This window comes from Tiliqua scincoides, chromosome 10 (assembly GCF_035046505.1).
Source record: "Tiliqua scincoides isolate rTilSci1 chromosome 10, rTilSci1.hap2, whole genome shotgun sequence".
Classification (NCBI taxonomy): Eukaryota; Metazoa; Chordata; class Lepidosauria; order Squamata; family Scincidae; genus Tiliqua; species Tiliqua scincoides.
This window is the reverse complement of record NC_089830.1, coordinates 7,689,097-7,703,147: the sequence shown is the minus strand read 5'-3', so window position 1 is coordinate 7,703,147 and position 14,051 is coordinate 7,689,097. Positions and strand designations below refer to the sequence as shown.

The 14,051-nt window shown below is 46.1% G+C and overlaps 1 protein-coding gene across 1 annotated transcript in view; it reads right to left on the bottom strand.

Moving 5' to 3' along the window:
- GRIK3 (glutamate ionotropic receptor kainate type subunit 3) overlaps window positions 1-14,051 on the bottom strand; it is a 243,622-nt gene that overhangs the window by 55,232 nt on the left and 174,339 nt on the right. Inside the window, exons 6-8 of the mRNA XM_066639080.1 lie at window positions 12,578-12,751; window positions 10,967-11,110; window positions 1,308-1,415 (exon numbers count right to left, since the gene is read on the bottom strand). Coding sequence (XP_066495177.1) covers window positions 1,308-1,415; window positions 10,967-11,110; window positions 12,578-12,751 — 426 coding nt within the window. The remainder of the gene's footprint in view (window positions 1-1,307; window positions 1,416-10,966; window positions 11,111-12,577; window positions 12,752-14,051) is intronic.

Genomic DNA, 14,051 nt, shown 5'->3' with positions numbered 1-14,051 from the left:
ACAATAAGTTTAAAAATTTATTTAAAATAAAGAAGACCCCTCCTAACTCTCCCAAGCAGTCGCTGTTCTGTTTAAAAAAAAATTCCCCAAACTTGCCAAAGGCTGCAGGCTTATCCACACTTACCCAGGAGTGAGCCCCACTGACTATCCTTGTTAAAAGCATATACAGTACATAGTAGCCTGTTAAAAGTACAGATCTGAAACATTTTCCCAAATGCAGCTAGACAAATACATAGTGGACAGTTCTATCAATAGCAGAACCTCTGTGTACAGAAGAAGAAACACTTACGGCAGCAGTTCCCAAACTTGCTGGGGCTGTGATGCCCTCCAGAACCAGGAAATAAATGACGGGGATGCAAAATGCATCATGCGGTGATGTCACCACCATTCACTTCTGGGTTCAGAGGCCTAGCACATGCACACCCCCACATCACTTTCTGCATTGTGCCGTGGCCCTTAAACTGTGTGTTGTGCCACACCAGCTGATGCATAGTTTGCAACTGTGGTGCATTAAGGAAAATGACATGGGTGTTTGCGACTCAGACACAACTTCTGGGTCACCTGCCATTTTTGGTTGCAGCCTCCTGGCCTTGGCAGGCTCCAGATTCAACACAAACAATGCAGTGGGTTGTGAACATAAATAGTTTGGGAACCCCAAGACTTGGGGCACCTGACGTTCTGTGTATTGTTGATGCTAAGCAATAGGGTGGAAGAGCAACTGTTTGTGCATTCAGAAGGTCTCAGGCTCATTTCCTGGCAACATCTCCAGATAGGGTTGGAAAGGATCCTTCTCTGTCTGAAACCCTGGAGAGCTGTGGCCAGGTCAGATCAGTGTATACAACACCTGGTCTAGATGATCTGACTTACCACAAGGTTCCAGACAGGAGATAATATGAAATATCATGAAAAAGTAAGGTATATGCCAGCCAAGCCTGAACCAGGGAACATCCGCTAAAATGGAGTGTTGGGAGAGTTCGAACAGATGAAAGGGAATATTTATTTACCCAGTGTGTGATTAATCTGTGGAACTCCTTGCCACAGGATGTGGTGATGGCATCTGGCCTAGATGCCTTTAAAAGGGGCTTGGACAGTTTTATGGAGGAAAATTCTATCACTGGTTACAAACCATGTTGGGTAAATGCAATCTCCTGGTTCTAGAAGTAGGCTACCTCAGAATGCCAGATGCGAGGGAGTAGTAACAGGATGCAGGTATCTCATTGTGTGCTGCTAGAGGCCGCTGTGAGATACAGGAAGCTGGGCTTTTGGCCTGATCCAGCGAGGCTCTTCTTATGTTCTTATGTACTGACCTTTTCAAGCCCATCTTCCTTGAGGCTGATGATATCCAAGTCAAAATCGGTCCTCAAGCCGCTGGTCTTGTTGAAGACAATGCGCCCAGTCAAGCCTTCCCACTGGGCCTGGAAAGAAGAAAGGGATGGAGGGATGGCAGCAGGAAGGGGGTTGAGGGGGGTGGCAAACAAGGGAGACAAAGGAGCCATTTGTTAAGCTCATAAATCACAATTCGCCACAAGGAGTGGGATGCTTCATTTTAATTACCCCAGTACACCGCCATTCTGTCCCTGAAGAGCATGATTAATTAACCACCCCCATCATTGCTCATGGTGCAGCAGCAGCAGCAGAGTCATATAAATCCCATCACTGCACTCTAAGATCTGAGTGACATTCACACCCTTCTGGGTATGCCAGGGAGAAGAATGAACTGATGGGGTCACTGGCCAGTCCACCAGATCTGGTCCTTTCTTCTAAGCCCTGAATCAGTCCAGCACTGAAGGCCTGAACTCAGTTTCACTCAGAGCCACAGCTCAGTCTCCGAGCCCAATTCTATAAATGTCTACTTAGAAGTAAGTCCTATTATAGTCAATGAGGTTTACTCCCATGTAAGTGGGGATAGGATTGTAGCCTCAGTGTGTCGTTCCAATGTTGAGGCTCTGTATTGGTCTTGTAGATAGTAAAAGAAGAACAGCGTGTCTCTGGCCACGCGCAGAGAGAGCTCCCCTTTCAGCACACTCCAGAGCAGGGGTGTCCAACCATTCAACCTTAGGGCTCCTGGACCTTTAACAATTGTGTAGAAGAGGAAATTTCAACAGGTGCCGCTTGTCATCTCACAGAATTTCATTTCCCTCCTCTACACAATTGTTAAAGGTCTAAGAGCCATAAGGTTGAAATACTGGCCACCCCTGCTCTAGACCAGTGCTTCCCAAAGTGTGGGTCATGACCCACTGGTGTGTTGTAAGCACAAGCACAGTGGGTTGCAGCCTGGGCTCTCCTACCCAAGCTGATTTGGCTCCAAATAGCAGCCAATAGCAGCAGCCACATTACTTACCAGAGCCTCCACAAGCCTTTTCTGGCCCAGCAACCCATTCTACAGGCCTCTGTGAGAATGGCCTGATGTAGCCTCCAGAAACAACTTCCAGTTTGCGTCTGAAAACCGAAAGTGGTTTCCAAAGGCTTCCAAGTGCATTCAGAGGCCCACAGAGGCCTGTAGAGTGGGTCGCTGGGCCAGAAGAGGACCCCAGCATCACCAGAAGTGTCGTGACCCACCACAGAAGATGAGATGGGTCACGGTGCTGCAAAGTTTGGGAACCCCTGCTCTCGATTCATCACCTGGTGGCAATTCACTCACCAGGTTCTTACCCAGAAACCTTCCCCCAAAGCCACCTCAACTCCCTTTGGTCTTCCTTCTCAGCACCCCAAGTATCTCAGCTTCTGGCACTACTAGAATAATTAAACTGGATACCACAAAGTCCCTCTTTCTCTCCCCCATGCCGACTGACAGAGGGCCACAGCAGCAGGCAGCCCCCCCCCCCAACCTTGGGGCAGAGCACATCAGTACAAATTCCATGCTGGCACATAACATTTGAGCTTCAGTGTAGCCCACACTTAACAAAAGCAGCTCTGCTTTGAACTTTAGGCCTGATATTTGGCTGCCTCCATCCGTGAAATGCCAAGCTGTTAACATGCTTTAGTATTTTCTTGTCACATCTCAGCAATGGAAGTGCTTTGGGCTCCAGTACATTCCCACTTGAGGCAGCCCCACTGCCTTTTCATGTTTCTCTAACGGTGGGCTCACCGCACTCCCTAAGGAGACTGATCAAGAAATCAATCAATCTCTCTCTTGCACATGTGCATGCACACATGCCCATGCACCAGCCAGTTCCATGAGTTAGACAGTATTTAAGCAGCTTGCTGTACTGTACCACAGCCCTTCCACAGGACTGTTACATGCAGTGCAAATAAAGTAAGGGGAGGGAAGGGTTGATACTTAAACGTTTGCATTTTTCACATCACTGAAACATAAAAGTTAACATTAGAAGGGACTACATTGGAGGTCATCTAGTCCAACCCCCTGCTCAGTACAGGAGTTTGTGAAATCACCTCTGACAGGTCCGGTCTCTGCTTGAAAACCTCCAATGAGGGAAAGCCCACAGCTGCATGCAGCAGGCTGTTCCACAGGATTGGACAGCTGTTACAGCTAGGAAATTCTTCCTCATGTCTAGCCTAAGTCTAATTCCCTGTTGTTCAATCCTGTTAAGTTCTCATCCTGTCCTCAAGAGCCACAGAAAGCAAGCCCCCCTTTCTTCTTCAAGACACCCCTGCAGATGATTGAAGATGGCTATCACCTTTCTCCTTTGCCTTGACTTCTCCAGACCAAACATACCAAGCCAGTGGCATCACTAGGTGTTTGTGTCACCTGGCACAGGAGGCCAGCATGTCACCTCCATGATGGACCTCCTCTCATGCAGTGGGCGGGGCAGTGCCCTACACAGTGCGTGTGGTGATGCATCATCAACCTGCCCCCACTGGTTTTTTGGCTATAACTTTTGATAGAATAGAGATGCTTCAACAAGGTTTGTTTCTTTGCATTCTGCATGAACTTACGCATCGATTGATATATAACATGATGGTATTATTCAAAAATACCAAGATTAAAAAAATGTTGGTCACTGGTGGTGTCACCCGCCCATGCATGTCACCCAGTGTGGCTTGTGCCTCCTAGCAACGTCACTGTCTGAAATGGCCCAGTTAGACTAGGCCTCCAGAAAATCTCAATGAGTGCAGCATATGAGAACAAAGTATGAAGACCAGTTTGCAAAGCAGGAACAAGAAAAATCAGCCTTAGAACCTGAGCACTTTGCTCACAGTGGATCAGTGTTTCTCAAACTGTGGGTCGGGACCCACTAGGTGGGTCATGAGCCAATTTCAGGTGGGTCTCCATTCATTTCAATATTTTATTTTTAATATATTAGTCTTGATGCTACCATGGTATATGACTGCATTTGGGGAAATATTACAGATATGTACTTTTAACAAGCTACTATGTATATCCTTTTAACAATGACAGTAAATGGGACTTACTCCTGGGTAAATGCGGGTAGGATTGCAGCCTAGGATTATTAAAATTTTCCTGCTTGATGATGTCACTTCCAATTATGACATCACTTCCGGTGGGTCCTGACAGATTCTCATTCTAAAAAGTGGGTTCCAATGCTAAATGTGTGTGAACCACTGCAGTGGATACTTTGTAAGGTCTGTTTCACACTGCCAAAAGCCACACAGGCTGCTACTTCCACCCTGGGGATTCTTGGCTCCTGTCACAGAGGAATTACTTGTGGGGGGGGGGGGATCCTCCAGGGATTACTATTGTCTCTTTATGGTTGCTGGTTCCAGCAGCAGATTTTGCAAATGTGCAAGTGATTTAAAACACAGGAAAGCAACAGCCTTGGGAATAAAACCAAGGTGAGTGAAAAAATGGTATATTGCAGGAACCAGAGTCAGAAGCATCTTGCTTGCCATGTTTTCTTGGATTAAAAGAACAAAAGAACCTAGCTGGTCGGAAAAGAACCATGTCTTCAAGGAGAAGGTGCTCATCAGACCATCGTTGAAGCGGTGGCAGAAGACACAGGCAACCTTCTCCAAATTTTGGTGTTGTTATTTTTTTTAATGGGATCAGCTGCTGAAATTGAGACCGCTATCCTAACTGCACAAGCCCCCTGGTACCAACCCAGAAGTCTCGCAAATCTGTTGTAAAACACATTACAACTGCTCTTGAGTTGGCTGGGCTGTTGCAGAGGCCCATGCCGGCTCCTGGACACTAGATCCAGCATGTTCGTGCTGGCCTGGGTAGGGTGAAAGGAGGGCGATGGCAGGGGGTGGAAGGAAGGGGTGGAAGGAAGGGGTGGAAGGAAGGTGGAACAGAGGTGGAGAGGGGTGTTTTGGGCGGGGGAGGGCAGGGCAGGAGGTGGATCTAGTCCAGGAGGGGGGCAGGATTAGTCACAGCAGCCTGTGCTGTTTCCTAACCCCCACTCCCAGGCCCTGCAGTTTTAAATAGACTGCTCAGATTTACACCAGCGAATTTGCTAGTGCAGATCCAAGTATCCCTATATAGCGGTGGCTGGTATGGGGTAAGTGGAAAAATAGCCAGAGTTGCCCTCCAGCCACCTCCTAACCTGTGCTAAATACAGTGCAGGCCACTCAGCCTGCCTGTTCCAGCACAGGTTAGAATTGGGCTGGCCCAGGCAGGGGGAAATCAGACAGGAGACGGACACCAATTTTTTTTTTTCTTGTGAGTTCAAGGTGTACGAAAGAGACCTTGGGTTGTCTCCTATAGTTGTCTTCCTCCAGAGGAACTACATTAGGAGTTCAACCCACTGTTGAACCCACTGACAATCCACTGTTGTCAGTTGTGAAACACACACTGATTTATTTGGTCCTAAATCATGGGTCTCGTCTGATCTCGGAAGCTAAGCAGGGTCAGGCCTGGTTAGTACTTGGATGGGAGACCGCCTGGGACTACTGGGTGCTGTAGGCTTATATCATAGTCTTTCGAGACTGAAGGTTGCCCACCACCACCAAATCATGTATCTGGCCAACCAGGTAAAAGATAGCCCACAGTTCACCACTGCAACAACACCCAAGAACTTCAGCACATCACCCTTCTAGTGTCTGAAAAGCTGGTGTCTTACACCAGGCACTAGATTGCATTCCCCAACTTCAAATGCAAGGCCCTTGTCTCTTATTTCGAGGCCAAATGTTTGAACAGCTTAACTTCCAGTTCTTTGTTGTTCTCTGTCTTTGCCTGTGAGACTCAAAGAAACACCTCCATAAAGAGCCTTTAATTTCCAGGCACACAATGATGAGGTCACCCCTTGACCTCCTCCTTGCTATTGGAATAGCACTCCAGCCTGCCTCTTGTTCTTATGGTAATTCTCTCCATGAGCTTGGAATCGCTTTTTTCTTGCCGCCAAAGATCACTCAGAATTAAGCACCTTGCTAAAAGGGTGACAGGTGAAGTGGGCTCCCTGAGTGCTTGGATCAGAGGTCAGCTGACTCCCTCTCACCCTGCAGTGCTTTCCTGGTCCCTGGAGTGCCTTTGCTGAGCGTCTCTGGAAGGATGCATTGATGAGTGGGCATCATCCAGCTTCCTCTACAATTTATAAGATGGATGAAGCTGTCAGCTATGATCACTCATCTTAATTGCCACCTCTCCAGAGGTGTTAGGAAAAGGTACAGTTCTGAAATGCGAAACCAGGTCGAGGAGCAGACCCCCTTAAGCATTGGGTCATGTCATTCACTCCCGCAGCATCACATGGAGCACCACATGTAGGTGCTAGGAATAGACATCTTTGTTTGTGACAAACTTCAGACCAGCTGGCACCTGAAAGTCTACTCCTTGCCCTTTGACCTACAAACTAGGACCTTGCCCATCACATGCAAAGGAAGTTTCATGGTTGGTGGGGGGGGGGTACTACCAAGCCAATTAGCATCCAAATTGGGAGTCAGAAAATTTAGCATCCTTACAGAGTAGTTTCAGGTTGATGTGGAAGCCAGCCCAGAGCACAGACCCTTTGTGGCTGCACTGATTGCTAAAATCTCCATGGGCCAAACTCCTTGTGCCCTTCCACCAGCTTGCAGCCCCCCCAGGAAGTGAACAAAGACCACCTCTTCTCACATGGGCCTACCCAAATACTGCAGACACCTATAGAGTGATGTAGCGACCATGTCTGCCACTTGGGGCAGTGACTCCTGGTGTCACCCCCCTCAATGCACAGAGCAGAAGTAATTAGCACTGATGTAATGACATCACCACGTCACTGCCAATTCCTTCCAGGCTGCGAGCCACCAACTCATTTGCTTTCTCACTGAGATCCGCTTTGGTGAGAACATGAGTCAGTGACTCAGCGAAGTTGCTGACTCACCACTTTCTCCCTGCGCTCCAAAAGCAGAGCGCAACAAGAAAATGGCTGAGTGGCTGACTCAGGTTGCTTAGTGGCTGTAGCAGATGCAACTCACTGCCACTCCGTTCCTTCTCCTTTGGAGGTTCAAGCTCCATCTTGGCTGGCTCCTGCCCAGCACCGCCTCACCGCCATGCTTCAGAGTGGAACCCATGGCAGCCTGCCCCCCACTTGCTATGCCACTGTAGGGCATAAATAATTCCGATAAATACCAGAATAAACAAATACACAAAACGAACAGATAAACTAGGCTTTGGAGGGAACTGACTCAGAAGAAAAATCCCTGCTTGAATCAATCACTGCCGACTCAAAATATTTGTTCTCTGTTAAGATCATCTAGTGATTGGTTTAAGGACCACAAGCCTCTTCTCCTCTCCCCTCCCCTATGAATATTAATTGGGGAATGGTGCAGCATGAGCCATCTGCTATATCTCAGTCTTCAAAAGATTCCAGGGCAGTCCACAGATTTCTTCCACAGTTGCACACTTAAACGAGCCCCCCACTGCCTTCTTTAATCTTTGCAAGGTTGGAATTCCTGGCACTGTGGGCATCACCATTTCAGCCGCATGCCTTGTGTCCAGCCTCCTGTGACCGCACCCTCACTGGAATTCTTTGCCTCTCGAGTTCAAGTCATGCTCGCCACACTCCCTTTAATGCCAGATTCATGTAGGCTGGGAGATGGCAATTACCCCAAACCCAGAGAAAAATGAAGTTCCTACTTCACTCTCTTGACATGCAGCTCACTTTGTCTATGGCATTATCAAGGCAGAGACAGCCATTCATGACCCCAGAGGTGTGTCTGTTGCCAATTTTTCCACTAGAGGTTTAGCTGTTCACTAACTGCATGAGAAATGTGCTTTGCAAAACACTCCTCAATGAGGCAGAGAGAACAAAAGGTGTTGCTACTTTAGTAGAAAAATAGAATGGGGGAGAGGCTCACAGCTCACTGTCAGAGCACGTGTGTTGCATGCAAAAGGTCACAGGTTTAATCCCTGGCATCTCCATTTGGAAGGATCACAGGGAGAAGGGCTGGGAGTTTCTTTGTTTGATGCCCAGGAGAGCCACAGCAAGACAGAGTAGATCATATTGGACTTGTCAAATCAAGAACAGGATTCTTGATAAAGTAACTTCATAAATTCATATGACGACAGACCACTCGTCCTTGAAAAGGGGCTGGTACAGAGTTCTAGCACAGGAATTCATGGTAACGTAGAACGGTAAGGGTAGAAAGGGCCCAGGGCTGGCACATCCGAGAGGCCAACTGAGGTCTTAACACAGAGGATTGGCAAGGGGTGTCTGCCACAGTTCCTCCTCCTGCTCCCTGGAAAAAGAAGAGGGAACAAAGAGGAAGTGAGGAGAACAGAAGAGTAGTTTGCTAGAGTGTCTGCAATCTTTGTCTATTCCTTAGCTGGGGCTTGGGGAGCAGGTTGTCCTCTCAACCAATACACTGCTATAGGTGCTGCTGGGATCCAGGTGTCATTCATGTCATGCTTCTGCTCTTGGTGATACTTCTAGCCTTACTGATGTTCAATTTTGGGTTCCTTAGATCTTCCTCAATGTGTCTGAACCATGTTTTCTTTTGTGCTGTCTGTTGAACCCTCCAGTAGGGAGGTCGCTCTCACCAGAGGAGCTTGTGTGGCATCCAACTGGTGTTCATTCTACAGAGATGGCCAAACCATTGCAGTCTGTGTTTTTGGATTTGTTCTTCGACTGATGGTCGATGACTGCATCTTATCCGAATTATCTCATTATGATGCTGATCACAGAGAGTGACACCCAGGATCTGTCTCAAGCATCGCATTTGGAAGACCAGGAGCTTGTTCATGTCTGATTTGAGCAGAGTCCATTTTTTCCAATCCATACAGGAGAACTGGCAGGATTAGCGTTCGGAAGAGGCAAATTTTGGTCTTGATGGAGATATTGATCTTCTCCCAGAGTCACCATTTGAGTGAGATAAGCGCTACTGTTGCCTGACCAGTAGGAAAGTATGGTCGGCTAGAGTGTCTCTACAATTACCCATCACTCTCTTTTTCTCCACATTTCCTGCTACATTCCCCTGTTCCTTTTCAAATCCAGGGAGTAGGAAGAGCAGGGGTAATAATAATATATATATTTTTTAAAACCCTCTACATTAACAATAACAATAATAATCTACATTTAGTCAAATACCAGCTTGCAAAATTAATGAACAAAAAAGAACAGCCTCACACTGTGCATGTTAATAGGTGACTTATGGGGGGGGGAAGGAAGTTAGAGGTCTCTTATCAGTCACAGCTGGAACTAGCCACTGAAGACATTTCTGCTACTGTTTCAGCCCAGATACATTATGTTCTCTCAGGTGGGACCAGGCCTACAGGACTAAGGGCCCAATCCTATCCAAATTTCCAACTCCAGTGTAGCCACAATGCAACCTCATGGTAAGGGAACAAATGTTCCCATACCTTGAGAAAGTCTCAGTGACTGCCCCTCCACCACAGGATGCAGCTCACACCCCACTGGCACAACTACACCAGCACTGGAAAATTGGATAGGATTGGGCCCTAAGACAGTCTATTTATAGTCTTGGGCATCCCTGCAGAAAAAGGGTAGCTGTCTTGGGGCAGGGGAGTTCTCTGCTGCAGCTGAGAAAACTGCCTGGATAAGCAGGGGGATGTTGGCACACATGTGTTTCGGACTCTTGGGCAGCCATCGTGCCTTGATAGTGAAAATCAATTCCAGAGTTTAACTCTGATTCCAATTAAGTTTTGGGAAGCCAGCTCTCCTGACTCCCGAAAACAGGCTGAGGCTGCTGATCCTCCTGGAAGCATCCTCCATCTATCCTGACATTCAGATGGGGGGGATTGCAGTGAAGTTTTCCTTTTTCCGACCTGATCTAAATGTTAGAACAGATGAAAGAATGTTAAGATAATCATTACGCAACTGATCAATATAGGTGGGATAAAATGGTTTGGAGAAAACCGTTTTATTTTTTCACAGATTTCAGTGTTTTCCAAAGTTAGAAGTGCAGAAAGCAGTGTTATGTGTTTTCATTTATAATGCACATTATAATTATAAATTATAATCACGTTAAAAGTGTACTAGGTAGGTGATATAAATGGTACGGTGATGGTACATCAGCAGATGTAGTCACTGTAATGCACCCCATTAAATCAAAAATAAAACTAAAATAAAATGGTTTTTATTCACAGATCTGTTTTTTTGTTTTTGTTTTTTACAAAAATGAGAAGTGCAGAAAGTGGCATTATGTGTTTTTATTTCATTGTCACCATTTTCTCCCACCTCTTCTGATCAGGTAACCAGTAGTATTGCTGGAATAATCTTCTGAATCCACCAAGGGCAGTGTAAACTAATGTGCAATTTAACAAATCAAAACCACCACTCATCATTAAAAGGAATGGCTATCCATAAGTGTTTCATTTTCTTCCCTGTGACAGTTGCATATGCCAGAGCAAAAATGTCTTCACAAAACAAACAAGTTTGTCTTTCAGGTCCACTCCACTGATTAAAACTGGCTTGCCATTGTTCAGTCATCTAAATTGTGAACAGAATTAGTTCACCAAGCCAACAGATGTAAAGCTGTAGCATTGCTAGACATTCCAGTCCATCCAAGTCACACTACATCAGTGCTTCACCCTTGCCTTCTCTGGTCTTTCTCTTTTCTCAAAGAGATTAAAAATATGGGTTCTGCCTTGGGGAAGGGGAGGTACCCATCTTACCTCTTTGATAAAATTCATGAAGCGCCCTCCAAACCGCCAGGCTTTATGCCGATGGCACTGAAGGGAGTTGACGGTCATCTGCGGAGCCCGTTGGTAGCACACAGAGACTATGTGGACAGCATCATACAACAGGGCAGCATCTGTCTAAAATGAAGGGGGAAGAGTAATTGAACGGCTAACAGCTCCTGGGGCAAAGCAGCTAACAGTTTCTCAGAGCGATGGGGACACAACCCCCTTTGTGTAGCTGGAGATGATCAGGAGTACATTATTCCTCATTCCTGCTTTCTCAAGACTTCTGAGCCCTGCTCAACAGACACCTGCTCCCATCTTAGCATTATGGCTATTTCTTGTCTTGTTTACAGATGGATGATTTCCAGCCCAATTCTAATCAGTGCTGGCACACTGGGAACACACACGTCAAGCTCCAGTCTGTGCAAAGTGGCTACTCAGAACTGCGCAGGTCAGAGAAGCCCCTTGTTGGGCTTTCAGGCTGGAAAGGGGGAATAGGATTCAGCATTGGCCAGCATCAACAATCCCATCCCTCTTCTGAGCCTGACCCACCCCATCCCACCCTCCCCACCCTCATCCTGCCCTGCCCCTGCTCTACCTATTGGTAGGTTACCAGCTCTGTCTGGCATTGTGTCTAGTGCTGGTGGAATGACAAAGACCTTCCCACAGGTGCAGCCTACTCACCAGGTGCTGCAAATGTGCTTTACGGCTTGTTTGCAACACCCTAGGCTCGTGCAGCAGCTATTGTACTGACATAAGGCACAGTCAGAATTGTGCCATTCACTTAGTGACATACCCTCTTAGGTGAGCATCTGGAAACTCTTGGGATAGGAGGGGGAAAGCAGTGAGCATAGCAAAGGTCAGTTACACCCTCCCTCCACAGCTTCTTGGCTCCAAATTATCGCCTTCTCAATATATTGCTCCCTAGAAAAAGTGCTGCCATGAGGGTTTTACTAACACACATTTGTGTGTAATACAAAGTTCAACCAGAATACGTGAGTAGCCTCTGCTAAGAAACATCTAGTTCCTCTTCACCTGGCCCAGTCCAAAGAAGAACCTGACAAGAATAAAGCAGCTTCACCAACACTGCAATCTCCCTCACAGTGGCATAGCTATGGAGGTAGAGGGATACACTGCCTCAGGTAGCACGCCTTGGGGGGGGGGGGGGTTAGATGGCTCCAGAAGGCATTTTCGGTTTTCACTGATAACCAGAATTAGCTGATGCCTTCCAAAGGCCTCTAAGATATCCCCTCAAGGCATGGTGCCCAGAATCTTAGAAAGTACCCAGTGTAGCCCAAACCTCTGAAGGCCTCCAAAAGGCTCTTCCTGTTTTTGCAGAAAAGTGCCTTCTTGATGCCTCTAAAATATTGTATGGGAGGGGTCTTAACAATTCTTTTGGGAAGGTGTTATTGGAGTATGGTATCGTGCTTTCAGAGCGCGATACCATAGTCTTTCGAGACTGCCAACTAATTGGAGTATGAGGGATTTTAAAGACTTTTGTGCTCCTGGTTCCCAGATGCCTTAATGAGCCACTGCTCCCTCAAGTTACACAGATCTGCACACAAGGAAAAGACTGGAAGGAGGTTAAAGCGACCATCATACCATCATCACACCTGGCAACAACCCCGGTTCTGGCCTAGGGGCTAGTTGCAACCTCTCCGTGGACCACTTGTCAATGATGGCGGAGACATGAGGATTCTCCACGTTTAAGATACGGAAGCCAGTCAGGTTCACTCCAGAGTAGCGATATTGCTCTAGATCCAATGCATAAAGATCCTTTTAAAGAGAGAGAAAGTTGGTGTTAGTACTTTGTCTACTCCTTGTTCAGTTATTTGTAGAGGTGGGAGAATTTTTTTTTTTAATTTTTGGTGTTGTCCAAAGTTAGAAGTGCAGAAAACAGTGTTATGTGTTTTTAATCAAAATTTACATTATAATTATAAATTATAATTGCTTCAAAGTGTACTATAGGTGGTATAGTGTCAGCAGATGCAGTCACAGCCATTACCACCCATTAAATAATAAATAAAAACCAAATCAAACTGTTTTATTTTTCCAGAGTTTGGTTTTTTTTAATTATTTACAAAAATGAGAAGTACAGAAAGTGGTGTTATGTGTTTTTATTTCTTTATCACTATTTTCTCACACCTCTAATTATTTGTTGTGAGGGAGGGGCGGTCTGCAGGGATAGGGTCTTGTGACAAGACCAGAAGTGAGCAAAAGCTTCCTTGAGATAGTTCATTGATCTTATTGATCTTGACTTCTCTTGGAATTCCAACAGATTTTTATTCTGGAGCAAATTCCCTCAAAGCTGCTCTCAAATTTGACTTTAGGAAAGGCTCGGTGGCAATTTCAAGCTGGAGGGGGGCTGTTCTCTTTCATGCGTCAGTTATTTTTGACGATGAGTAATTATGCATTGATTCCAAACCATAAGAAATAGTTTTAAATGGAAAAAAAAAACAACAGAAAAAATGATTTGGAAAGTGTGGCACTTAATCCTGTTTCTGATTGCACCTCCAAGCATCAGAAACAATCAATGTGAAAGGCCAATATTGTCAACATCAATAATGTCAACACTTTCAATAAACTTGTGACTTTCTGCAACATACACACACACACAACAAATCACACACCTTAGAATGTGGGGGTAAGAGAACTGAATGAAATGTTGCCAAGATCACAAGATGTGAAGAGTAGTGTTGGCAATGTCAATTGCTACAAGTTCTGGTTTCTATTCCACTCATAAGAAAAATCCAAAGATACTGGGAGGCAACTATGGGCAGAATCCTAACCAACTTTCCAGCACTGGCATAGCTGTGCCAGTGGGCATGTGCTGCATCTTGCAGTTGGGGGGCAGTCACGCAGGCCTCCTTAAGGTCAATGTTTGTTCCCTTACCTCTGAGTTTCATTTCCCTTACCCCGTTGCTGGAAAGTTGGCTTGGATTGTGCCCGACGAGTTCTAAAAATTTGTGCCCTCTGTTTCAATTCAAATTTCTTCCCCTACACATGCAGTAGAGCACAGAGAAAATGTCTTTCTCCACTGCCTATAGAGGATAATTTTGTATGACGAGGACCCTGT